Source organism: Taurulus bubalis (genome assembly GCF_910589615.1).
Source record: "Taurulus bubalis genome assembly, chromosome: 9".
Lineage (NCBI taxonomy): Eukaryota > Metazoa > Chordata > Actinopteri > Perciformes > Cottidae > Taurulus > Taurulus bubalis.
The window spans coordinates 25618154-25645179 of NC_136597.1; the positions used below are offsets into that span (position 1 = coordinate 25618154).

At 42.6% G+C, this 27026-nt stretch overlaps 1 protein-coding gene across 1 annotated transcript in view; it reads right to left on the reverse strand.

The window, feature by feature from the left end:
• Positions 1-27026, reverse strand: part of ptprz1a (protein tyrosine phosphatase receptor type Z1a) — a 70447-nt gene that overhangs the window by 4443 nt on the left and 38978 nt on the right. Inside the window, exons 9-23 of the mRNA XM_079223127.1 lie at positions 25319-25503; positions 24456-24582; positions 20829-20869; positions 19974-20727; positions 18480-19040; positions 14395-14533; positions 10453-10544; positions 10118-10203; positions 8090-8110; positions 7002-7098; positions 6574-6656; positions 5245-5379; positions 2907-3041; positions 1704-1867; positions 1449-1584 (exon numbers count right to left, since the gene is read on the reverse strand). Of these exons, the coding sequence (XP_079079253.1) occupies positions 1449-1584; positions 1704-1867; positions 2907-3041; positions 5245-5379; positions 6574-6656; positions 7002-7098; positions 8090-8110; positions 10118-10203; positions 10453-10544; positions 14395-14533; positions 18480-19040; positions 19974-20727; positions 20829-20869; positions 24456-24582; positions 25319-25503 (2756 nt within the window). The remainder of the gene's footprint in view (positions 1-1448; positions 1585-1703; positions 1868-2906; positions 3042-5244; positions 5380-6573; positions 6657-7001; positions 7099-8089; positions 8111-10117; positions 10204-10452; positions 10545-14394; positions 14534-18479; positions 19041-19973; positions 20728-20828; positions 20870-24455; positions 24583-25318; positions 25504-27026) is intronic.

A 27026-nucleotide genomic window follows, 5' to 3' on the forward strand; every position in this document is an offset into this window, starting at 1 on the left:
TTGTGAAAGTGTCAGAAGAATCATTCGTATACAAACTCTGGGAACCATGAATGCCTGTACAAAATGTCATGGCTATCCATTAAAATGTTGTTGAGACATTTCACCAAAAACAACGAATAAGAACTTCATGGAGGCGCTTGTGGAAAAGTCAGGGGATCAACAAGATTGGAAGGATTCATCATCTGGGGAACATGAAATTCTGTTCAAAATGTCATGGCATTCCATCCAAAAGTTGTTGATATATTTTCTTGTAAACCTCAAACGTAAACCTCAAAGGTAAAGTCAGGGGATCACCAAAGGCAGTAGGATACATCCTCTGGGAACCATGACTTTCTGTACAAAATATCATGTCAGCACTTTCCATTACCTCCCACTCTGAAAACCCTCCAGCTGAACTGGTTAATTTATCCATTAATGTGGGTATCAACAAGATTGGAAGGATTCATCCTTCCAATCTAATTAAATGTTAGATGTTCATGACGGAAAACCGTGTATTAAAGAGCCGAACCTCCGGCTGTTCGGGGTGTTTTTAGAAGGTCAACCTGCGAGTTGACTGGACGACTCCCTGATGTCAAGATTGCAGCGCCTGTTTACTTGTTTAACTGAATTATTCCGGAGGCTACACCAGGCATCCAATAATGATTACGCGCTAACAGCTGCTAGTGTGGATCAGAAGAGCTGAAGACAAATAATGATTACATTTCAATATTTAGTTCAACTTCACTAATTTTATTTAACTAGCAATGTTCTGCTTCCTGGGTTGAACCTTTTAAACACCATAGAACCATATATGGTTATTTGTCTTTGTATTGCAAAATAAACATATAAATCACAAGAAAAGATGTTGATGTTGCACATCAAATTAAACATCAAAGCCTTTGCTACAAGAATCAAGCCAAAACTCAAACAGAAAGAAAGATAATCATAAAAGTATAAAACGTATTGTTGTTAAACTTTGATTTTTACTGTGTTCTCGCCTGGATTTTCTCTCTTCTAAACCCTCTCTAACTTTGTTCTGCTTCACTTTTTCAAAGTCAAACTTTGCAGAGAGAATGTTCACATATTGTGTTATTATTTGGATTAGAGAATGTTCACATATTGTGTTCTGATTTGGGAGAGCTTTAGACCTTACGAATGCATCATTTCAAAGAAATAAGAAGTGCTTTTTTTCTAGGTGGACCTGAAAACTTTAAATTTTTGCGGTGTGTCATCTTCTTTTACTCTTAACCAGTAACATATAGACTGATATTTACACATCTGAACAAATTCTCACATTATACATGTTTATCATAACACCAAAAGTATCCAAATAGCCCTAGTGGTTGCAGAGATACACCCTTTTTAGTTTGGGTATGCAATTTCGAGCAGAAGCCTAAAAATAGCATGGTGCCCAAACATTTTACGACCGCAGACCTGTACTTATGTGTGTGGACAAGTTGACCTCTGACCTCTGTCTGGACCAGGTAGTTCCTCTGTGTGCGGATGTGTTTGAGGAAGCCTGTGATGTTGATGCTGCTCTCCTCCCTCATCTGCTTCAGCATGCTGTCCAGGACCAGGTACGTTCCCGTCCGGCCCACGCCGGCGCTGCACGCCATCGAGGAGGAGGAGGAAGAGGAGGAAGAGGAGGAGGAGGAGGAGAGTTTTACTTTAACGACTGAAAGCAAAGCTCGGTTGGGTCCTGGTCTGGTTCGTTCAGGTCTCACCTGCAGTGCACCACCACGGGCCCCGCGTCGTCCGCCCGGGCTTTGGACGACTTGCGGACGAAGCTGAGGAGCGGCAGCGCGAACTCTGGGACGCCCATGTCGGGCCACTGGGTGTAATGGTACTGGGTCACCGTCCGCTCGTTGCTCCGCCCCTTCTGGGAGCCCTGCGGGTGGACGGCACCAAACAGGAAGTGATTACAATAAAACTTCTAAAAGGGTATCAGCTTCACTGGTAGGCGCCGGTCGCCCAGAAGGCTTCAGGTCTCCATGAAATGCAACACGGAGAAAGAAAGAAAGGAAGGTAAGAGTGACATATCCTCCTCTTCCTTCTCCTCCTCCTCCTCCTCTTCCTCCTCCTCCTCCTCCTCTCAAAATTAAGATAAACATGGCTGTATGAATTCTCTACTCTCTACTTAACTGTGAGATAACATACAATATAATGGGCTGCTTCATCAATAGAAGTCAAATTCTTTAAATAAATGTTGGGAACATTTTTTTTATTTTTCATAATAAATAAATACAATTATTAATTGTGAAATGTAATGATATTTGAATATATTATTATTTTACTATGAGCGTGTTATTAAATCTTTAACATGTAATTTCAATAAATCTGTTGATGATCTCAATGAATTATCTTGAATAATTATGAATTATTATCATGCAATATTGCAAGAGTGTCCAAGATGCAATAATTAAAGATTGTTATCACCATGGCTATTGGATTTATTTTTTATTTCAGGTTAAAACGAGTAAAGTAACTTTTTTTTAAACAAGGTTTTTTTAACATTTAAATATCTGGATGACGAGCAACTGACGATTATCTTCATTGTTGATTAATCTGTTGGTTATTTTCTCAATTAATCAATTAGTTGTTTGGTCTATAAAATGTCCAAAGATGACGTTCTGAAATGTCTTGTTTTGTCAACAACTCAAATATTTCAGTTCACTGTCTCAGAAAAAAACCGAAAATATTCACATTCAAGAACCTGGAATAAAAAAATTGTAAACTTTGTTTCTTAATTAAAAAATTACTATTTGCAAATTAATTTCAAAGTTGACAACTATTCGATTAATCAAATAGTGTTCCTTTTGAACTAATCTGCATTAATGTTTATATCTTGTGTGAAAAAAACAACGAGCGAATGTAAAAGATTACGTTAGCGATAACATTACTGAGCTCTGATTGGCTGTTTGCCTGACCTTCTTGGTGTGGGCGTTCCTCAGAGAGAAGCTCCTCTGGGTGTAGGAGGCGAGCGCTCTGCTGCTCTTCAGCGTCACCAGGAAGCTGCCGTACTCCTCCTGCGCCTCCGCCGGCCAGTACTGATCACACTTCCTCTAAACGCACAAATCACACATTGCGAATTATGAGGAAAATACAACAGATTTCTGTCTTCATTCCCTGGAAATAAAAAGTCACAGCTTTTTATTTCAGGTTTAGGAATTAAACGTTCTGCCAGCATTATTATATAACTAATATATTATATAACTAATATATATATATATATATATATATATATATATATATATATATATATATATATATATATATATATATATATATATGTATTTTAACTAATATATGTATTTGAACTTTCTCACCCAGTTTAATCCCATTTAATATTTTGCATTCAAAATGAAATAGTTATTTTCTAAAAGAGCTGGATTGGTAACGAATGCATGGGAAATATTTCCCCAAAACTCTTTCCCTTTATGAAATGTTACTGGTATTAATACCTGACGGATAACCAGCATGTCCAGTGAAGTTAGTTAAGATGGTTAAGTTAGTTAAGTTAGTTAAGATGGTTAAGATGGTTAAGTTAGTTAAGATGGCTAAGTTAGTTAAGTTAGTTAAGATGGTTAAGTTAGTTAAGATGGTTAAGTTAGTTAAGATGGTTAAGATGGTTAAGTTGGTTAAGTTAGTTAAGTTAGTTAAGATAGTTAAGATGGTTAAGTTAGTTCAGTTAGTTCAGTTAGTTAAGATGGTTAATATGGTTAAGATGGTTAAGTTAGTTAAGTTAGTTAAGATAGTTAAGATGGTTAAGTTAGTTCAGTTAGTTCAGTTAGTTAAGATGGTTAATATGTTTAAGATGGTTAAGTTAGTTAAGATGGTTAACCTTTTAAGCCCCGTTAAGCACCAAGGCATTTTATAGGATTTAGCTCGAAATAGCATACCCAAACTAAAAAGGGTGTATCTCTGCAACCACAAGGGCTATTTGAATAATTTTGGTGTTATAATAAAGGCAACCCTTGTGAGCCTTTGGTCAGATATGTACATATTAGTATATATGTTGCTGGCTAAGAGTAAATAAAGATTGAAACACAGAACAAATAGAAGTTCCAGGTCTGCCTATAGAAAAAAGCACTTTCAGGATGATTATCTGCTTGAAATGATGCTTCACTAAGAAGAAGCCCTGAGGCTCTCCCAAATCAGAGCACAATATGTGAACAGTCTCTCTGCACTGTTTTCACTTGAAAAGGTGAAGCAGAACAAAGTCAGATTGGGTAAAGTACAGAGAGAATTCAGGCGAGGTTTCCAAAATTTGCATTTCGGCACATTTGCGCATATTTTCGCGCATCTGTGACATTTGAATTTTTTCATGTAGCAAACCTTATATTTCACTTTCATATGACTTATGGTGTGTATCAGTGTGGATTTACTGGGGGAAATGCATTTTTTCAAAAAAAAAAATTTAAGTTTCAAAATGTGCTGACTCAGCGATTTATGTTGCTGTGTTCTTTGGTTCGTATCTCGGTGATGCTTTGCAGCAGAGGGATTTGGTGAATACATTTGGAATCTGTGTGGAATTGTCTTGCTTTTTGCTATTTGTCTTTTTCTGATAGCACCAAGCTACGGGCTGCTAGTTCCAGAAACATGCAGAGTGGGCTGACTCGTGACAAAATTATAACTATTTTATTTAAATAATTATTTTAGTTGGTGTTTGAGTTGTGTTGAAATGGCTGACTAGTTAGTTAAGTTAGTTAAGATGGTTAGTATGGTTTATATGGTTAAGATGGTTAAGTTAGTTAAGATGGTTAAGTTAGTTAAGTTAGTTTAGTTGGTTAAGTTAGTTACGTTAGTTAAGTTAGTTAAGATGGTTAAGTTAGTTAAGATGGTTAAGATGGTTAAGATGGTTAAGTTAGTTAAGATGGTTAAGATGGTTAAGATGGTTAAGTTAGTTAAGTTAGTTAAGATGGTTAAGTTAGTTAAGTTAGTTAAGATGGTTAAGTTAGTTAAGATGGTTAAGATGGTTAAGATGGTTAAGTTAGTTAAGATGGTTAAGTTAGTTAAGATGGTTAAGATGGTTAAGTTAGTTAAGATGGTTAAGATGGTTAAGATGGTTAAGATGGTTAAGTTAGTTAAGTTAGTTAAGATAATTAAGATGGTTAAGTTAGTTAAGATGGTTAAGTTAGTTAAGATGGTTAAGTTAGTTAAGTTAGTTAAGATGGTTAAGTTGGTTAAGTTAGTTAAGATGGTTAAGTTGGTTAAGTTGGTTAAGTTAGTTAAGATGGTTAAGTTAGTTAAGATGGAGTCACTCACTCTTCCCTTCTCCACCAAGTTGGTGATCATAACGATGACGCAGACGTTTTGCTGCCAGATCATCCTCCAGAAGTCCTCAGTGCTCGACTTCAGAGGACCCTGAGCGGCGATGTACGACCGCGGCTTCTTAAAACCCTGAGGGGACACACAGCTGCTTTAAAGACAACAACAACAACAACAACAACAACAACAACACCTGCTGAACTCCTAAGAACACATAACCAACAACAGCTCGTCCCTTCAGGCCGCCCTTCAAAAACAAATCATAATATTTATACAGAATTAAATGAATGGTCGGATTTACAACCAGAGGAGTCGCCCCTGGTGGTCAGGAGTGAGAATGCAGCTTTAACACATGAAGCATATACTTCTATACAACCAGAGGAGTCGCCCCCTGGTGGTCAGGAGAGAGAATGCAGCTTTAACACATGAAGCATATACTTCTATACAACCAGAGGAGTCGCCCCCTGGTGGTCAGGAGAGAGAATGCAGCTTTAACACATGAAGCATATACTTCTATACAACCAGAGGAGTCGCCCCCTGGTGGTCAGGAGCGAGAATGCAGCTTTAACACATGAAGCATGAGGAGTCGCCCCTCCAGAGGACTCCAGAGGAGTCGCCCCCTGGTGGTCAGGGGAGAGAATGCACCTTTAACACATGAAGCATAGACTTCTATGCAGCCAGAGAAGAACGACACTTCTCAACAGCACACGTGGATATAAACAACGCTGGATATCGAATACGTTTTAAAATCATCTTTGCAAATGTTTTGAGAGGAAAGAAATACATTGAACACATTTGTTCGAGCTCAAGGTTTCGCACAAAGCATGTTGGTGAGTGAAGCTCCACGAGGCCCCTTCACAGGCCGGCACGGGGAGACACATATAACATTAATAAAAGTGCCACTTGTTCTCCGCAGGTCAGCATTCAATCACTCACTAAACAGTTGCATAACCTTCGCGTGACTGAAAAGCGAGAAGTCGCCTTCATACCGAGCGCTGGAGAGATCCTCGACGTGCTTTTACCAACTTCGTGACCTGCAGCCGGCTCTCCACTGAGGCTGTGACAGTTGCTGGTTTTATGTGTGTGTGTTTTTTTGTCTTTTCTGTCTTTCCACAAAACGCCAAACACTGGAAAGTGAGAGTTCAATGTGATGTGCATAATGGAGAACCTCGCCTCCAACGGGGTGCGTCACAACGGATACGGTTTAGACGTATGCAAGTTGGGGCTCTGAGACTATAAAGCGGAAAAAAAGAACGTTTTGACAGTTTCAATGCGCAGAAACGAGGCTGGAGATGAAGATGATGAAGATGAAGGAGAGCGCCTCACATCCACGTAGTTGGCGTTGATGTAATCCCCCGTCTTCCCGCCTTTGTCCGCCTGCGGCACGAGTCTCACTCGACTGTGGTCATCTGAGGGCGAAGAACGGATAAAACAATATTAAATAAGAGAGCAGCGCGAGATCAGATCAACACAGAAAAGACTGCATGTTGTTTTCAAATTAGGTTTAAGTCACAGGTTTCATTACAAAGAAAATAACAACTACAACACAGCATGTTAGTCCGTCACTTCCTGTCTTTCTCCTGAAGACATAACACCATAAAAACATGACAAATACTATCGTTTCATCCTTAATGTCCTAAAACAAGAGTCAAAATGCTCAAATCTCATCTGAGCTGCAAACTGAAACGTGGTTTATGAAGTAAAAAATACAAAAATCCCTAAAAACAGAGCTGCTCGGAGGCGGCAGGACTCACAGGCCAGGATGTTGCTGTATCGGTTTTTCGTTTTGTTGTCGGGATGGTTGGAGCTGTCGGTCGTCATCGCCATGTCCACCGTGCACGTCTGAACCTCCTGGACACCACAATGGATTAACGATCTGATTTAATATATAATCTGAAAATAGGGTTTTCACTGTGACTGTCAGAGGACGTCTCGTTGTGCCGGAACTGAACGACTTTTTACTTTGAGGAGTTTAAAGACACAATCGGTAGGATTTGCTGCTTGTGATTCTGAAACAAACAATTCTCCAGAAACTGAAAAATGAAGTGGCAGTTTTTGGCCACTTGAGGCTCCAAAAGCGAGTTAATTCCCATAGACATCTATGTGAAAATGTCCGACTTTACAGCAGCAATAAAACACGTTTACAGATAAATTTGATGAGGGCTTAAAGTCCGGCCAGAAACCTCCCGGACTGCAGAAAGAGGAAACCCAGGTAGAGGGGATCAATACAGCCAATACATCCTCAAGAGGCCTTCAAGCTTTCTGATGTTAAACCGTCTGATCAAAAAAAGTGGATTTAAATCTGGAACAGGAATAAATCCACAAGATTGAGATTCAGGTTCAATACTTAACATTTACTCCATTATCTAGAGAATTTAATCGAATAATGTCCTAAAGTCTGGACAGTTTTCTGTATTTTTAACTGTTTGAAACATTACATTGTGATTGGGAGGAAAATAAAAGTAAAAAGGCAGAGATTTAAAAAATTTGACAAAATATTTGTGGATATTTGAAAACTACCAAAGTAAAGGACTTCTTCTGTGGATGTATTCGGAGAGTTGGATACAACACAGTGAAGCGATTTCTCCGTTTTACAAGAGACATCTGTCGAAAACTGCTAATTAAAAAAACTGAACTTTTCCTCAAATCTCTCAGTTTTTTTAGTGCATGAGAAAACGTTGTTTGGTCCAGAATACAGTCGATGATAATCATGACCGCTTCGTGTCAAACAGAGACCACAGTTAACAAAGACGAGACAACCCTCATGCCCCGCCCCCTCCCATATGCCCCGCCCCCTCCCATACGCCCCGCCCCCCAAAGCGGCGTCAGGAGGAGCTCTTACCTCGTAACTCTGCTTCAGTATCTAGAGGCGAGGGGAGGAAGCAGCAGCAGGCCGGAGCACAGCCACCCAGAGGGGTGAAGAAGACACATTACAAGACGACACGCAGAATACACACTAAATACACACAGAATACACACTAAATACACACAGAATACACACTAAATACACACAGAATACACACAGAATATACACTCGATGCAGCTCATGCTGCTGCCGACTCAAAGGCACAAATCAACCCAAATGAACAGCGGCTTTATCCGAAGTTTAAATTCCTCTAAACAAAACAAACGTAAATGGAACATTATTCTAATATTATTACTGGGTCACGCATGACAAGCGGCATTCTGGGAACTTTAGGGACTAAAATGTTACCGTTTGTCTTTGATTGTGATTAAGTTTGACTATTTTTTGACTCCAACTTTACCGTTTGAAATGTTCAGCCTGTTATTAGATTTAGCTCATTGACGTGTGTGTGTGTGTATATAATATGTGTGTGTCTATATAATGTGTGTGTATATAATGTGTGTGTGTCTATTTAATGTGTTTGTGTCTATATAATGTGTGTGTCTATATAATGTGCTTGTGTGTATATAATGTGTGTGTGTGTCTCTATATTGTGTGTGTGTCTATATTGTGTGTTTGTGTGTATATAATGTGTGTGTCTATATATTGTGTTTGTCTCTATATTGTGTGTGTGTATATAATGTGTGTGTGTGTGTGTATATATAATGTGTGTGTGTCTATTTAATGTGTTTGTGTCTATATAATGTGTGTGTCTATATTGTGTGTTTGTGTGTATATAATATGTGTGTGTCTATATAATATGTGTGTCTATATATTGTGTTTGTCTCTATATTGTGTGTGTGTGTGTATATAATGTGTGTGTCTATATATTGTGTTTGTCTCTATATTGTGTGTGTGTATATAATGTGTGTGTGTATATAATGTGTGTGTGTCTATATCATGTGTGTGTGTATATAATGGGTTTGTGTGTATATCATGTGTGTGTGTATATAATGTGTGTGTGTAGAAATCATGTGTGTGTGTGTCTATATAATGTGTGTGTATATAATGTGTTTGTGTGTATATCATGTGTGTGTGTGTGTCTATATAATGTGTGTGTGTATATAATGTGTGTCTGTCTATATCATGTGTGTGTCTATATAATGTGTTTGTGTGTATATCATGTGTGTGTGTGTGTGTGTCTATATAATGTGCTTGTGTCTATATGTGTGTGTGTGTATATAATGTGTGTGTGTGTCTATATAATGTGTGTGTGTGTCTATATCATGTGTGTGTGTGTGTATATAATGTGTGTGTGTGTGTGTCTATATAATTATATAATGTGTGTGTGTGTGTGTGTGTGTGTGTATAAGGGAGATGGGTGTGGTTGACTGTATTTTTTTGTTTCTTTAAATAATTAAATACATAGTTATGTAATTTGAATGTTGTTCACACATTTCCTCACTTTTAAAATATTCATGTCCAAATGGAAAACTTTACATTTCTAACATGTAAATTAAGCATCTGATTTGTTAGTAAATGGATTATTATTCTTTTTGCCTGTCTGTCTTCTGTTTTCCAATTAAACACTTTAAAGTTTGACTATTTCTGAATGTGACTTCATTATTTTCACAATAATCTGATAAAGAAGTGAATGAAACATTAATTTAATCTGCAGCTCGTTGTCTTTGAGTTGATGTTTTCCTTCAGTGGCAGTTTGAGAACAAAACAAAATAATTCACGCCACAGACGTGAACCAGGACAATAACATTCACTGTTATTGTTATTATTATTATTATTATTATTATTATATTATTATTATTATTATTATTATTATGTGTGAATAATAATAATAATTAGTCCCAAAATGTTGCAGCCCTTTTTGTCTTCTCTGTAACTGAGTCACATGATCACAGCTCATCATGCTGCATGCAGACCATCACACACACACACACACACACACACACACACACACACACACACACACACACACACACACACACAAACACACACACACACACACACCTCAAACTCTCGTTGGAACCCGCTGGTGTCGTGAAGCTCGGCCACGTGTTTCACAAACTGCTTCACTGGGAAAGAAGTTTGCTCGTCTGAAAGAGGAAACAGGAAACAGGAAACAGGAAATAGGAAACAGGAATGTTGTCTTTTAAAAAGAGTTTTAGGAAAGTGGGAATATTTGTGAGAAGTGAGGAATCTATTCTATTCTGAGAATAGAGCTGAATGTTGAACACACTGTAAAGCTCTTTGAGGCAAATCCCTCATATGTAAACAACCTTATGTGTGTGTGTGTGTGTGTGTGTGTGTGTGTGTGTGTGTGTGTGTGTGTGTGTGTGTGTTACCAGATGTTAATGCAGCAGAGGAAGGCGTTGCAGCGATGACTCGGGGTGAAGAGTTATCGTCGATGTAGAAGTGAGCCGTCTGAAAACAAGTCCTGCACACACACACGCGCACACGCACGGACACACACACACACATATACACACACACACACACACACACACACACACACACAATCAGCATGTATCCTATTTTAAAAAAATCCTCTTTAAACATGAAAAGTAAAGTCACACTTTTGTCTAAATGTGAAAACAACAACAACAAAAAATAAATACTATTCAGGAAATAAACAATTATTTGTTAAACCAATCACAATCGTCTCCGGCAAATGTGTTTAACATAAATACATAAATACATGAACACATAAACACTAACAATCAGCACACACTGACAATTAGAATCCATGAAAGTCATTTTAATAAAGACAAATATATATTTTATATATTGTGTTGAATCCTGAACAGAAAATACAAATGATTTGATTTGGAGGGGAAAAAAGAAATCAATAAAAGATAATATATACATGAATACATATATTATATATATATATATATATATATATATATATATATATATATATATATATATATATATATATATATATAATATATGTATATAGTGAATTTGACTGGAGAGCCTGCTGAAAGGCAGAAGATGCTTTTGTTTTCACGCGACTGGTTTTAGCCCAGATATTGGAGAATCCACGTAATCTTCCCATAAACACAGAAGGAAACATGTTCTCTTAATCCGCGACACGTTTTTAAACGGATGAGATTGGTTCTGATGAACCTGCGTCGGCTCGGGCCAGAACATCAGGGATTATCACCGAGGGAAAAAACAACAGGAGAAGGGTTGAGCTCCCAGATTAAAGGCGTGTTTTTGGGGGAATCACACAGTTATTCTCTCGGGAGCCCGAAGACGAGACGGATCTTCACTTCTCCACGTGTTCTCCTCCAGAGTTTACCTCTTTATCACCAGCCTCCGCTTCCCTCTGTGCAAAGAGTTCAATCAACAGCAACAATAGTAACGAGAACTTTGATCGGCCCCCTTTTAAAATCAATAAACTTCAGAAATAGAAACATTATTTAATTTAAATGTACTTCTGTGTAGCTCAACAGGCAGAATAAACTATTACAATAATGGTTTTACATTTTAATCTCATAGTCTTCTTTAAGGATCCATACAAATAGCTCGTAGCGAGAATGCAGTTTAAAGACATGACGCACATACTTCTATACAACCAAAGGAGTCACCCCTTGGTGCTCAGTATAAAGAATGTAGCTTTAAAGACATGAAGCACATACTTCTATACATCCAGAGGAGTCACCCATTGGTGCTCAGTAGAAAGAATGTAGCTTTAAAGACATGAAGCATATACTTCTATACAACCAGAGGAGTCACCCCTTGGTGCTCAGTATAGAGAATGTAGCTTTAAAGACATGAAGCACATACTTCTATACAACCAGAGGAGTGGCCCATTGGTGCTCAGTAGAAAGAATATAGCTTTAAAGACATGAAGCATATACTTCTATACAACCAGAGGAGTCACCCCTTGGTGCTCAGTATAAAGAATGTAGCTTTAAAGACATGAAGCACATACTTCTATACAACCAGAGGAGTGGCCCCCTGATGGACATGAGAGAGAATGCAGTTTAAAGACATGACGCATAGACTTCTATACAACCAGAGGAGTCGCCCCCTGATGGACATGAGAGAGAACGCAGTTTAAAGACATGACGCATAGACTTCTATACAACCGGAGGAGTCGCCCCCTGATGGACATGAGAGAGAATGCAGTTTAAAGACATGACGCATAGACTTCTATACAACCAGAGGAGTCGCCCCCTGATGGACATGAGAGAGAATGCAGTTTAAAGACATGACGCATAGACTTCTATACAACCAGAGGAGTCGCCCCCTGATGGACATGAGAGAGAACGCAGTTTAAAGACATGACGCATAGACTTCACTCTTACAAACAGGAGGTTGTCTGCAGGTGCAAAGAAGTCAAAATAATGCGCCGTGATATTCCTAGGAATAACCTTTTCTTTGTTACATCGAAGCATGTATTGGGGCAAAGAAACATCTCCGTCTTGCCAGATGCTTTTACTGGTCTTTTCACTTGGGCCTGGACTCCCGCAGAGAAGCTGCAACATAAAAAGGAAGTTGGACGCCTCCTCTTGTTGTAAACTTGTAAATCCCCTCAAACTGCGTGACCTCAAATGCACCGCAGCCGTGTCCAAAAGAGCGACGTGTTGTCAGCAGCGAGTGAAAAGGGACACGACACCAGCGGGATTACCGCCATTTGGCCTCCCGCCGCTCGCTCTACAAGACGCCGACACGTTTCCTTCTGTCCGACATAATCGGGCGGATGTCCTTTTTCCATCCCCCGAGCCTCTCGGCTGAGTGGCGGCTCGCTGGAGGTACATCCTCCAGCGGGGATTAACCCCCCCAGATTATTACCAGTTTAGCGCTGCTCAATCTCAGAGATGCAACAACAAGCGGGCGCAAAAACAAGAACAATATGTCGACTCTCCCGCACGGCAGATGAGAAATGTGCAAATCATTACTAAAAGTGTTTGACAGCGTGTCCTTGATCGGATTTCTGAAGTTGGTTATTTCACGGTCTGAGTGGGCAGCAGGGATTTATTTATTTATTTATTTATCCTCCTGCACAGTCAAAGATGTTTTCAGCACAAGAAGAGATTCTGGGTTTACGTCCTGAATAGGCATACACAGAGAAAAACTTTAAAACCATTCTCAAAGAAACTTTTGTTTGCTTTACATCAAGCGTTTCATATTGTCAATAAAAGAAAAAATAGCATCTCTCAAGGTCAACCTGAGAGGAATAAAAAATAAATAAAAAAAGCATTCTGCTGTCAAAAGTGAGGCTGAAAGGATTCATTCAGTCTGTCAGCAGCATTGTTTGTGAAGGGGATACACACACACACACACACACACACACACACACACACACACACACACACACACACACACACACACTTACTTCACTCCTCCAGGAGTATCTAGAGATATGATGTGGTTAAAGGGGCCGTGTGTGTGTGTGTGTGTGTGTGTGTGTGTGTGTGTATGTGTTAAAATAAAATACTGGATGGATTATTCACACCTATAAAGAAAGAAATCAATGATGAAAACAGGATGTTGCCGCAGAACTTAGATTTTTAGGATTTGACTGGAACTTTCTTGAAGAAGTGGCGCCTGTAAGTATTACATCTTTAGCTGAGATATAATACTTCCTGTACAGAGACGGACGCAGTTCAAATACCTTATTTATTCCCTCAGTAAACATTGGAAACATGAGTTTATGTCTCAATCTTTAGTTTCAAGTCTTCTTCAATACAGCATGTAAATGATATTCCCATTCAGAGTAAACGGACAAGCGCTAGCGCTGCTGCTGCTGCTAGCACTGCTGCTAGCGCTGCTGCTGCTAGCGCTGCTGCTGCTAGCGCTACTGCGGCTAGTGCTGCTGCTAGCGCTGCTGCTGCTAGCGCTGCTGCTGCTGCTAGCGCTGCTGCTGCTGCTAGCGCTGCTGCTGCTAGCGCTGCTGCTGCTGCTAGCGCTGCTGCTGCTAGCTCCCCGCTGCTGCTGCTACTGCCTGCGTTCTGGGCAGTAGCACCGGGGCTGGTCCCGCTACCTTCGGTGGTTGTCGGGGAGCTAGCGGAAGTTAGCAGGGAACTAGCGGAGCCCTAGCAGGAGCGCTATCTGGCTACAGCGGGAAGCTAAAGGGGACACTGACCAAAGGTAGTAGCGGCTTGTAACCCAACTTTTCCGGTACGCGTGTAGCTGCCGACACGTTCAGCTAAAGCAATTCTATGAGAAAATAATACGTCAGGGCGTGTTTCCATCCGCCCGCCGTCGCCGTCTTCTGCCCCCTAGTGGCGAAGAAACCCATCAAACAGACGCAGGTTCAAACCAGCACTGACCTCCAGTAGACGAGGATGCCGATGAGGACGAGCAGGCCGAGGCCGGTGAGCGTGGAGATGACGGCCAGCGGAACCACGGCTTTCCTCTCCAGGTCCCGGACGGAGCCGACTCGAGACTCGTGGCTGCTGTTGCTGGCGTCTGGAGAGGAACAGCAGACTTAGACAGAAATAAAGCTTCGTCCGGCGCCTGTTGCGTGCTGGAGGCTCACTGTGTTTTTCCTCAGAGGATACGCCGCTCGGGTTATAGAAACCCACTGAACTAAATACACAAAGTCATACTCATAAACTAGCATGTTATATATTTGTGGCCCCACGGCCCCGTTAGAAGAACTAAAGTATCCGTTCATCGACATCATTCACTAAATGTGCTTTAAACCGGATGTCGTTCACATTGTTAAATACATAAAAAGTCTTTTTTTTTTTTTTTACAATTTTTTCAAATGACTGAACTGAAAACGTTTCGGTCCGTTTGATCAAGTTTGCATTTAGACTCAAACCAGTTCTAGTGCCAGAAGTGGGACATTTCAACCTTTTTTCCCTTTTTTAGATAACTGCTTATTCATCACTTTTGGATATAGAACCATTTTCAGACATTTAATCATTACTTTTAGGTAATTCTTTTACCATTTAACCAAGACTTTGAGCTTTTTTCAGCATTTCCAGCCATTTACCGACTACCTTTAGCTTTTTCCGCAGCGTTTTTTTTTACCCATTATTTATAGCTTAAATTGTTTCGTTTAAACCATGTTTGCTGAAAGACGGACGCCACCATGTTGCATGCATACATCCATTCACTTGGTTATTACGTCGATATGACTGATCATAACAATCAGGCCCAATTCCAATCAAAGGTTCATTTTTGATACCTTCTATTTTAGGGAAACTCTAGCTCCCAGTCCTGGCAAGACTCTAGTATGATTACAGATACATATTATAGACTACAGTATGTGACGGCTTATGAATCAGGTTCTCTACGTCCAACGGGCGATGGAGAAGATGAACAACATTTAGATTTCTAATACAGTCGCAAATCCTTTCTGATGGGATTTTATTTGTTGTTTTCTTAAAATGCCCACAAACGCCAAAACAAGAGGCCTGAAGACGACGTTCCCTTCTGCCTCCGGAGCAGCTTGGCCTCCTCGACCTGTTTGCAGAAGTAAAACTCAAATATTGTGTCACGTCTCCTTCAGAAAGCAACATGAACCACCGTATCGACAGCCGACAATGAGACTCGATGAATCGCCACGTTCACGTCCGCTAAAGCCGTCGCATTCAAACCGGACAAGACCTCTTGAAAGAGAACTCAGAGGCACAAAAGCGCCTCATCGACACGTCCGTCAGAGAACACGGAACACATTCATCAAGCCGAGCCACTCAAGTGGCATCATTGTAACTCTGAATGACGTGAAAAGAGAAACCCGACGGCTGAACCTGACCTCGCTGAGCTGCTGAATCCTCCCTTTGCCGTCTGATAACCAGTAACGACAACACTGGGATGAATCAACCTTGACTGGGTCGCCGTTTGTCAGAACTTAGCTCTGAAGCCGTGAAAGGCGCACGGCGGGTCGGTGGTTTAACCTCAAGAGTAAAGACATTCATTCAGACCGTTGTCTGCCTCTCACGGAGCGCTGGACACACCGGTGGTGATAATGGGCAAAAACGAGGAAAAATAAAAAGCCCGGAAAGAGGAGAGAAAAGGTTGTTTGTTTGTTTGTTTTGCCGCTGAAACCGAAGAGAAAGGACTCTGAAAAGATCTGGCGGGGTGTAGCCCTTTAAGCCTTAACCCTAATAACCCTAACCCTATTTATTGTTTGAGTTGTGTTTAGAGGTTGTACATGGGGATTATATAGTGTTGTAGCCATGATTTTTATGTTTTATTTGATACCTAGCATGTTCTTTTGTTTTTTTGGGGATTTATACCATGTTTTTTTCTTGATTTGTACCTTGTGACCTGATATAAAACGGTGCCCATTTTTGGGGTCACTAGGGCTCAAAGAGTACACGAAACATCCTCAAAGATCCCACTGAAGAGAGGTCAGACCAAGTGATGGAGACGGAGGTGTCAGATTGTATGAAATACTCACTTTACCTGTAGCACCACTAAACAACACCGCTCGTTACCAGACTTCCTTCCTTCAAGAAGGCCATTGTTCTCAGCTTCATTCACACGACCCAAAAATAAATGACACATTTAAATTAAAATTGTACACTTTAAAATCCAGATGGAGAGTCGACTTTGAGAGACTTAACACCAGACTATCACACGATGCGCTCCCTTTAGCCACCATTTTCTAAACCTGGAAACGCAACACGTTGAAGACGAAACGACGAAGAGCGTCCTTAAAGTAACCACTCGACGTCACACCGGCAGCTTTTTGTCGCCCGTTTAAAAAGGAAAACACCAAGAAACGTCGTCCGTTGATTACTGACATTAAGACAACTCTTTTTGTGATTACAGGTTTTCTGAGATTCAATGTTTAAATATGCAACTGAGGCTTTATCTTATTAAACATCTGATTTATATACGTTTCCAGAACAGAGTTTCTGAATGTTGAATAACGTCAGGCTCAACATTCTTAGACATATTAGAGGTAAAGGTTTTTAGAGAGGGAGTTTAAGATATCTCTTTGTATCGCTCTGTTGAATTAAAAATACTGTCAACAAATGTATTTCCTCCATGTTTATATTACTAAATGTCTATAAATGATGCTCTGGATGCTGTGTGAACAAACCCTCTGCATAAACCCTCAGAATATATGTAGGAATGAAAGAGTAAAGTTATATGACATGTTATGTTTAAATATGCAAATGAGGGATTATGTAATGGTGACTTTAGGTGAATTTATGAGAAATCTATTGACGTAAATAAACAAAGTAGTAAAATAAAACATCTATTTTTTTATGTTTTCTTTCCTCTAGTCTGATAGAAGACGTGTTGACCAGTGCATGATGTTTTTGCCTTTAGTGTCTCGTCCAGATCTTAAAATCAACCTCAGAATGAAACCGTTTACTTCAGGTAATTGTGTGTCGTTCTGTGAACATCGTGTGTTGTTGTTGAGCCGCTCATGTAGAACCAGCAGCGGCTTCAGATCACATTATTGTTCAGATTGTTGGACACTTTAACCTTTAGTGAAACGTGTTGTTTGAAGCTGAATGAAAAACATGGTGAGTCCTTCATGAGAGACAGACGGTGTTTGAACTAGTTGAAGCTTCGCGGAGCTCTGCTGCCCTCTAGCGGCCATGACAGGAAACACGACAGGACAGGAGCTGCCAAAATGAATTTCTCATGTTGCAATTGAGGAACATGTGTTTTAACATGGCCAACATTTTCACCCGATAGGAGATCAATGTTTATCACCAAGATAATAAAAACATTTAGCCTTTTTTTGTCGTAAGGGGATCAATGCATTGCTAAGCAATGTATAGTATTTGTCCCGAAGCAGCCAAAGGTTTTAAAATAAACTAAATAATAACAAATCTGCTGATGAGTTTTGATTTGAAGCTTTCATCAGCATGTAAACAATTGAACCTGTGCTCTTCAGAGATGATCTTCGAAAATCAAAAAAAAGAAGAAATAAACAAAATCACAAAACACACAAAAAAAGAAATACGAATTTAGATTGAAAGTGAGGAGAAAATAGCGCAAACTATGAACAACTAATGTAAAAAAAAAAGCAGATTTGTGGATTAGTTGTAAATAATATCACTCAAAACATATTTTTAAATGTATGGGTTATTAATTGGTGAGTAATAATAAAGCACTGAGCACAACGTCCCTGGCAGACCTCTCAGCCAATTCATGCTGGGAAACGCTCCTTCACACCCCTGAACAGACTAACTGGATGGCACTAAAAGGACGAATGGTCTCAAACGATGATGACGAAGATGACGAAGATGAAGAAGAGAGTGATGGCGCGTTCATCCGAGTGGTTGGATCCATTTTACTTAGCATGCATGAAAAATATAAATAAAAAAGTGAAATGTAGTTTTGTTGCTAGATGGTGGATTAGTCATCTCATCTCTCCATCGCTCGGCATCCTGCTGGTGAAATGCTTTTTCTGTGCCCACTACGGCGGCGGTTTTACCTGCGACTGGCTCCTCCTCCTCCGACTCTCTTTCCGTGCGCTCGGAGATACTGAAGTCGGAGGACGTCTCGTTGTCGTACGGGCTCTCACCCGAGCCGCTCTCCTCCTCCCCGCCCAGCGACCAGGGCGGAGCCGCTACCGTCGCCGCCGCGGGAGCTTCCGGCGTTGCCGCGACTCCCGCCCCCGAGGCGATGGAGCTGCCACTCCCACTATCAAAATAGAACGCCGAGGAGCGCTCGTCCAAGTCGTCGGGGGTCTGGCCGGACTCGGAGGCGGAGGCGGAGGCGGAGGCGGCGGCGGGCGGGGGAGCGGCGCTTGTGGCTTGGGTCGAATAAGGGAACGCGCTCTCTCCGGAGGCGGAGGTTTGAACCCTGTCCCACTCTTGGTCTACGCCCTCCAGGGGGTCGGAGGGTAAGGCCGAGCCCGAGGCGCCGCTGCCGGCGTCTAACGGTCGTCCTTCCGGGGTGGGGGTGAAGGGGGAGGAAGGGAGGGCGGAGGTTCGGAGGGTGGAGTTCTCGTCTGATGCAGAGATCCAGGGATCCCCGACGCCAGACGCCGTGGCTGCAACAGAAACGGGCAGGAGGGAGTGTGAAGTGGACGACGTGGGCGAGATACGAGCGCTGCGGGACGGAAGAGGCCGGTCCACGGACGGAGCGTCAGAACCCGCCACAGAGAGAGAGCGCGGGAGGTCGTCTACACCGACACCAGAGGCCGAAGAGAAGCCCACGCCAGAGAAGAGCTCTAAGCTAGCAGAGTTCCAGGCCGAGGACGGGAGGGCCGCGTGAGGAGAGGCATGCGGCCAGGACGAGGACGCCGACGGCTCGAGGGAGCAGCTGCAAGCGGGGTCCACGTCGCTGGCGAAGAGAAACCCGTCACCGCTGACCTCGGGCAGAAAAGACTCTATCGCGCTCCCGGTGGCGTAGCCGGCGTTCTCGAACCCAACGGAGAGAGAGCGGGACGAGCCCGGGGTCGCGGAGGAAAGGGTGAGGGGGAAGTCACTGGGGAGGAGAACCGAAGGCTGGAGGGTCGGGCCGAGAGACAGAGAGACCGCCGAGAGCGACGGAGGCCAGGGGGACTCGGACCCGGACGGATCCGGCACCGCTTGGAGAGGAGGGGTATCGCTAAACACCGAGTGGTCGCCCGAGGAGGCCGACGAAGACGAAGACCCAGACAACAAATCACCATCACCATCACCATCGCTATCGCTATCGTCGAACTCGACACCGGGGGCGACGGTCCCCCAATCAGACAGAGGTGGAGGGGGGGAGGAGTCAGGGTGCGTGGGGGTTGAGGGAGAAGCCGGGTCTTTGCTAGGCAGCGAAGCGGTAGCGGCATGCTGGGAGTCCGGGGCAGAGGCGGACAACACGGGCCAAGGCGAGGAGGGAGGGTCATGCAGGCAGGTGGAGGGGTCCGCGGTGTCACACAGAGGGGAGGAGGAGGAAGAGGTGGAGGAAGAGGAGGAGGTGGTGGAGGGGACGACAGGGGGGCGCTCACCGTTGGACATCGGCTGCGTGGTCTGCAAGAGAACGCCACTCAACTGGACAGAGGTGGTGGTGGACGATAAGCGAGGCACGCTGGGACTCGTAGGCCTCGGTGGAGCAGCTCCACCCGAGGAGGAGGAGGAGGGCCGGGCAGTGGGAGTTTGGATTTCTGGAAGACCTCCGGGTCCCGGGGACACGTCCACGTCTGCGGGGCGCGCCAGTCCTCGGTCGATCCCGGCCCGGACGAAGGGCGATGACGTCGTCGTCCCGCTGGAAGAAAAACTTGTACTACCTTTTGTCTTTGCACCGGCGAGCGTGGGAGAAGTTGGCCGAACGCCACCGTTCGTTCTCTCAGAGGCGTCTGTCGGACTGAAACCCCCGAGAACCGCCTCTGCATCGGAGCGCGAAGGAGTGGAGGAGCTGGTTCTTCTCGTTGAGGAGTAAAAAGGAGCGTTGCCACTGAACTCTGCTTCTCCGGTGCTTTTTGTCGCGAGGGGGGCGCCTGGTGGACGTGTGGAGGTACTGCGGGGCCCCGTCTCTTCAGAGTGGCCCAGGACTTGACCGTGCTGGGTGGATCTGACAGGGTGAACCGGATCGGTGGAGGTCTTCCTCCGACCAGATTCTGCCGTTGTGGTCATGATGCCAGGCGGCGGTAAAAGAGGCGGTCCGGCGGTCGTGGTCCTCGGTGAGTCGGTAGGGATCCGGGCCCGATCGTAATCCTCGGGTTGGACCGGTGTGTTCCAGGACGGATCGGGTCCATAGTTGCCCTTTTGGGGAGGCAGAGAGAGAGAGAGAGAGAGAGAGAGATGTTTATGAACAACTCAACAATCAGATGCAGTGTTTGAAGAAAAATAGAAGCTTGTCTTACCTCGTCGTCAAATTCCTCTAAATCCGGATCCAGTGTATTTTCTAGAAGAAAGGAAAAGGCACCGGTTGCATTATTAGTGACACAAAATCCTCAAATAGTACTCAAATAGTTCTAAGAAAATGCAACACAAACTCTTAACGCTACTTTTGATCTTTACATTTCCCGGAGTTGTGTTTATGTTTGGGGTCAAAAAGGGTCAAACAATGTGAAAACATCACAGAGAGCAGGAAGGAAAACCCCGGGACTCGCTAATGAACGATGAGTGTGCTCCTGATAATGTAAATGTATTAAATAAAAGTGGGAGAAAGTGGAGAAGAGGGGAAGGTTGTGCACATCCCTTCAGGCAGCATGCTGGCTTCATGACAGACACGATACACCTGCATGCAAACATGCTGCAGACATTCAGACTTTCATGCACTGAATCCTCCCAAAGACACAAAGACACAGAACAACTTCAACAAAAAGCATTTGCAATTAATCGTTTTTTTCTCTCTGTTTCATCCTCTTTGTAAAAAGCTGACGAGAAAAGAAAAGGAATTTAAACGGATAAACTCTCAGCTACTTTCCTCCGATTGTCTAAACTTTTTAAAAAATGTTTTAAAGGTACTCAAACTCCAACCGTCTGTCACCTGAGAGGGATAAAACAAACTCACAAAAAAAAAATGTTATTTGCAAATGCCACACATGATGACCGAGCGGAGACACACAGCACACAGGGGCATGTCAGGGCGTCAGGGGGTCAGGGGTTCAGGTGGTCAGGGGGTCAGAGCGCCAGGGAGTTAGGGGTTCAGGTGGTCAGGGGGTCAGGGGTTCAGGTGGTCAGGGGGTCAGGGGTTCAGGTGGTCAGGGGGTCAGGGGTTCAGGTGGTTAGGGGGTCAGGGGTTCAGGTGGTCAGGGGGTCAGGGGTTCAGGTAGTCAGGGGGTCAGGTGGTCAGGGGTTCAGGTAGTCAGGGCGTCAGGGGGTCAGGTAGTCAGGGGGTCAGGGGTTCAGGTGGTCAGGGGGTCAGGGGTTCAGGTGGTCAGGGGGTCAGGGCGCCAGGGAGTTAGGGGTTCAGGTAGTCAGGGTGTCAGGGGTTCAGGTAGTCAGGGGGTCAGGTGGTCAGGGGTTCAGGTAGTCAGGGCGTCAGGGGGTCAGGTAGTCAGGGCGTCAGGGGGTCAGGGGTTCAGGTGGTCAGGGGGTCAGGGGTTCAGGTAGTCAGGACGTCAGGGGTTCAGGTGGTCAGGGGGTCAGAGCGCCAGGGACTTAGGGGTTCAGGTAGTCAGGGTGTCAAGGGGTTCAGGTAGTCAGGGTGTCAGGGGTTCAGGTAGTCAGGGGGTCAGGTGGTCAGGGGTTCAGGTAGTCAGGGCATCAGGGGGTCAGGTAGTCAGGGGTTCAAGGAGTCAAGGGGTCAGGTGGTCAGGGGGTTAAGGCGTCAGGGGTTCAGGTAGTCAGGGCGTCAGTGGGTCAAGGAGTCAAGTGGTCAGGGCGTCAGGTGGGGGTCCGGTGTTCAAGGTCAGGGCTCTTACCTGAGTCATACATCATGAAGACCAGATCAAACTGGTTTGTGAAGCATGAGTGGAGGTTTTACAGTTTAATGCAGCGGGCGTGAGGGAGTTTAACATGAAAGGACGTAAAAGGCGAAAATGAAGTGAAACGTCTCAGTGGAAGAAGATCTGGTCGAGGTGTATTTGACGGATAAAAACGGAAATGACACAATACACGATAAAACTCAATTTTGTAGCCAAACATGGTTATTAATGAAGAAGCAGGGGCTGCAAGTTTCCTCTATTATATTAAAACATATATGGCTTAGTTGAAATGTAGCTGTGAATTATGATTAAAAAGTTGTTTACAGTTTTCTGAAGCTGAGACAAATAAATCTAAAGTATTTTATAAGTATAAGTATAAGTTTAAGTATATTATATTTTTCTGTTGATCAACTAATTGTTTAATTGGAAAATAATGACATTTTGCAGACCTCGCTAGCCGAGCTATCTGTCATAGCTCTAAGCTAACATACCTTTATGACCACTTTAAATAGCAAAAGCCTTTGTAAGCTAACGTTGTGCAATCTTGTTGGACTTTCATGGACTTCATGGTAATGGTTGCACCATTTTTAGCTGCAGCCGAGACGGCAACGCAACGTTAGCTTAGCACGGTACAAACAATGGCGTCTAGACGTTGCAGAATATCTCCCATTCATGCCAGCTGACACTGAAATAGGATGCAGGGTATTTTCTTTTCTTGGTCACAAGACATATTAGTTTATTCACCATAAAGTTCAGTTGAAATACAAAGTTACTATGATTCCAATGCATGTTACACAAAATGCTGCGGCACACATGCACACACTGGTCTTACTGTGAGAGGCAGAAGGAACGGACGCCGCACAACGTAAAACAAAACAAAGATGGGGACTTTCTTCATCTTAGGATATAGAAATATATAGAGAGCACATTTGAAAAGTACACAGAGAAACTCATGAAGCAGTTTAACACACAGAAAAAAGACGAGTCAAAAAGAGCAGTGTGTGTGTGTGTGTGTGTGTGTGTGCGAGTAAATCCTTACAATACACACCGAAATAAATGCCCCAGAGTGAAGGGTAGGGAAGATGAAGCGTGAGATAAAGAGGAAGAAAACCCCCCAAAATATCAGAGTCAGGGTTCAGAGGACGAGAGGGAGGACGATGATGTAATGGATGAAACACACGACCAGTCAAGTAAAACTAGAAGAACAGAATTTTATGATTTCTCTTGAAAGTTGAGCCAGTGCATTTGTTCCCTCAGAATTAAGTATTTTTTGTTAAATATATATGTATAAATCATTATTTTGTAATATTTGGTATTACCTATAGCAGTCTCCTCATGTCATTCCAGTATTTGTGCTAAAGATTGTCAATAAAAGCTTTGATCTATTCATTAGTATGGAAGCCTATTACTGACAGATATTAAAATCAAGTCAAATGAGTCCAAATAAGTCAAGATCAATAACTACAATAAGAACTCAACTGTGAAGTCAAAATCTTGATTTAAAAACGACAAACTAAGTCAACTATTTGCCCATAATTAAGAGATTATTAACCCAAATTATGAGATTGTAAATCCAAATTTTGACTGAGATTATTTTTAAACATCTAATAGATAGAAAGGCATAAGTATGAGATAAAAATACCAAATTTTGATTCGGTTAAAATTGTGAAATACTTAAAATTACATTTTGGGGTGTTACATCTGAATTATGGCATAATAACTGTCAACATTTTGACTGAAAACATCGCAAATTTAACTTACTATCTCATCATTTTTACTTTGAAAAGTCATGATACTTCACTTAATAAATCTTAATCTTCATTTTTGTTAGTAAAACAAGTTTAATCTTATTTTTAGTTGTTTGTGTTTGTCGGGAACGGGCTTCCACAGATTTAGTCTTCTTCTTCTTTTAATCTTAGTTTTTTAAACATCTTAACTTCTCTGCTCGAAGAAGCCAGAGAACAAATGTTCTGTATCTCAACTTCATGTAAAAAAAAGAAGAAGATATGAATAAATAGAAAAAGAATAATTGCAGCGTAATATAAATACAATCTAATAAATATCTGTACAGTTCCTCCGCTGAACGCTACGCTCGGCCTCGGGCTCGGTTGCTCTTACCGGGGTCGTCGATGGGCATGGCGACCGCCAGCAGGTCGCTCAGACGTCCGTACAGACCGCCGGTGCAGACCGCCACCACCTGGACCGCGTAGCTGGTGTTGGCGAGCAGGTCGTCGAGCATCGCCCCCTGGTGGAGGGACGAGGAAAGCGCTTTGAACAACCATTATTTTCAACAATACCTTCAGAGTTATTGTCCTTTTTTTCATGAGCATCAAGGTGAAGGGGCCACATGCTTCCCATTTTGATCTCAGGTGGGCCGGACCAGTAAAATCACAGCATATTAACGCACACATAATGACGACATTTCTCTATGTTTAAATCCTTGGTGAAGGCTTTTGGATGATAAACCATATTTTAAGGTATTTCTACAAGAAACTAGAAACATAAAGACCAAAAATTCCGCCCACTGTTTACTTGCCTGGGCTCTCCTCTGCAGATTGGACAATATTTTTAGTAATGTCTGTGCTGCAATCAATTGTGATTATGGCTCAATGGTTAGCATGCCAGTCTTACAATCAGAAGATCAGTGGTTTGAGTCCCAACTCTTGTAGCTTTTAAAAAATATATATTTTTCTGCAATTTGCTGTATGTTTGACACCCCTGGACTAGAGGATTGATTTTATTACGTTGTTTATTTCTCCTAAATTTACCAAAAGGCCTCATTTGCATATTTAAACATGAATTTTCACAGCACTTGCAAAACAAAAAAACAATCAATGCTGGACGTGCTTAATTAGTAGATTCTCAGTGAGCAGATAAAGAGATAAAGATGGCGGACTGGTGGCTGTGGATGGAAAACGCATCACAGACTACTTTGAGGACCCGGTGATTGACAGCATGAGCTTGTGGGCGGGTCCTCTCACCACATCCTGGTCTCCGTCGGTCAGGTACGTAGAGGGGGCGGAGCTTTCCACGTTGGCCAGCCGGTAGGTGACGGAGTACTTCTCGATGCTGCCGTCGTACACCGCGCGAGGCCGCTCCCACGTCACCAGCAGGCTGCTGAGGTTGTAGGGAACCGCCTGGAGGTTCTCCGGCTCCGAGCTGCACACTGACGGAGAACCGGAGAGAACTGGTTTACCTTTTGGTTTTTAAAGGGTCAGGAAATATTCCAAATTCAGTTCCTACGCATGTTTCTAGGAGCCTCCTGCCCAGAGGGATTCTGGGTCAGAGTTGAGATTAGGGGAGCAGAGATAATGCAGATGACAGACACTCGGAGGTCTGGATTAACTCAGATTAAAAAGGGGGATGGATGACAATAGACGGAGGATTGAGGCTCCGTGAGACAAACAATGACACACTTCCTCCTCTGAACCTAAAGCTCTGATCTCTCTGACCTCTGACCACAATCTGAGGTGTTCAAAACTACTCCGACACACAACAGGAAACTACAACCAGTGAGAAACAAAACTGTCCCGCTTCAACCACTAGAGGGCAGCGTGAGACAGGTGGACACATTTTTAAACCCAAACCTGAATTAAAAAAACTAAAAAAATCAACTTAAGATCAAGTGAAGGTCAAAATGAGCTGGACTAAGAAACAGTTTGTCCTCAAATAGACAAATATTTGAAAAAGTGCAGGAGAAGAAGTGCATGAGAGATATTTAGATGCATCTTTCACCTAACCTGAACATCTAAACCTTCTTTTATAGATTAAATTACTTTAATCTATGTGGAAACATGGTGAAGCCAAAAAAGGATTTTCTACGTTTTGTTCTACAAAGTTGCTGCAACTAACTACTTCCTGTTGCTCGTTGCTCCTCTGAGGATATGCCACGCTTTTCTACCTTTTATTTCCAAGTTCGGTGTCTCCCATTAATAACTTAGACTGTGATGAGTTATGCAGAAGGCCCAATTTCAAATATGATAGTGCTTTAATATTGGATTATGATTATTGAAGGATTTAAGAGTTCACTTTAATGTAGCAGCTAGTAAAAGTGGAGCTAGGTTTAACTACTTTATATACCTAAAATGGTAAAGGTAATATTTGACAGTGACGTTTCTGACCTGTAAACAGAAGAGTTTATAAATAAATATATCTCTGAGTCCCCTGGTCTTTAATGAAAGAACAAGCAATCCCAAAAAAACCCAGATCAATAACCTCCTCATTACTAATTATCGAATAACAACCAGCGTGAAAATCAAAGTTGACCGCCCCCCGCTGTCACTGAGATTTCATTTGGGTCACTGGAGTTCTATTCTGGTCCCTCATGTCATTTTCTTTCCCATCATGCCGGATCGCCTCTGATCCATTTAAACCTTATTTAATTACAATTAACCAGAGATTTCTTCACACTTGAGGTCTAGAACCAGCCATGTTTTAAAAAAGCGTTTATAAAGTGCTAGTTAGCGGCTAATGCAGCCTCCAGCCTATGTCCTCTGGTTGTATAGAAGTCTATGCTTCATGTGTTAAATCTGCATTCATCCTGACCACCAGGGGGTGACTCCTCTGGTTGTATAGAAGTCTATATAAATTGATTTATTCCCTCAGTAAACATTGTAAACATGAGTTTATGTCTCAATCTCTAGTTTCAAGTCTTCTTCAATACAGCATGATGTTCATTTAGTAAATTAT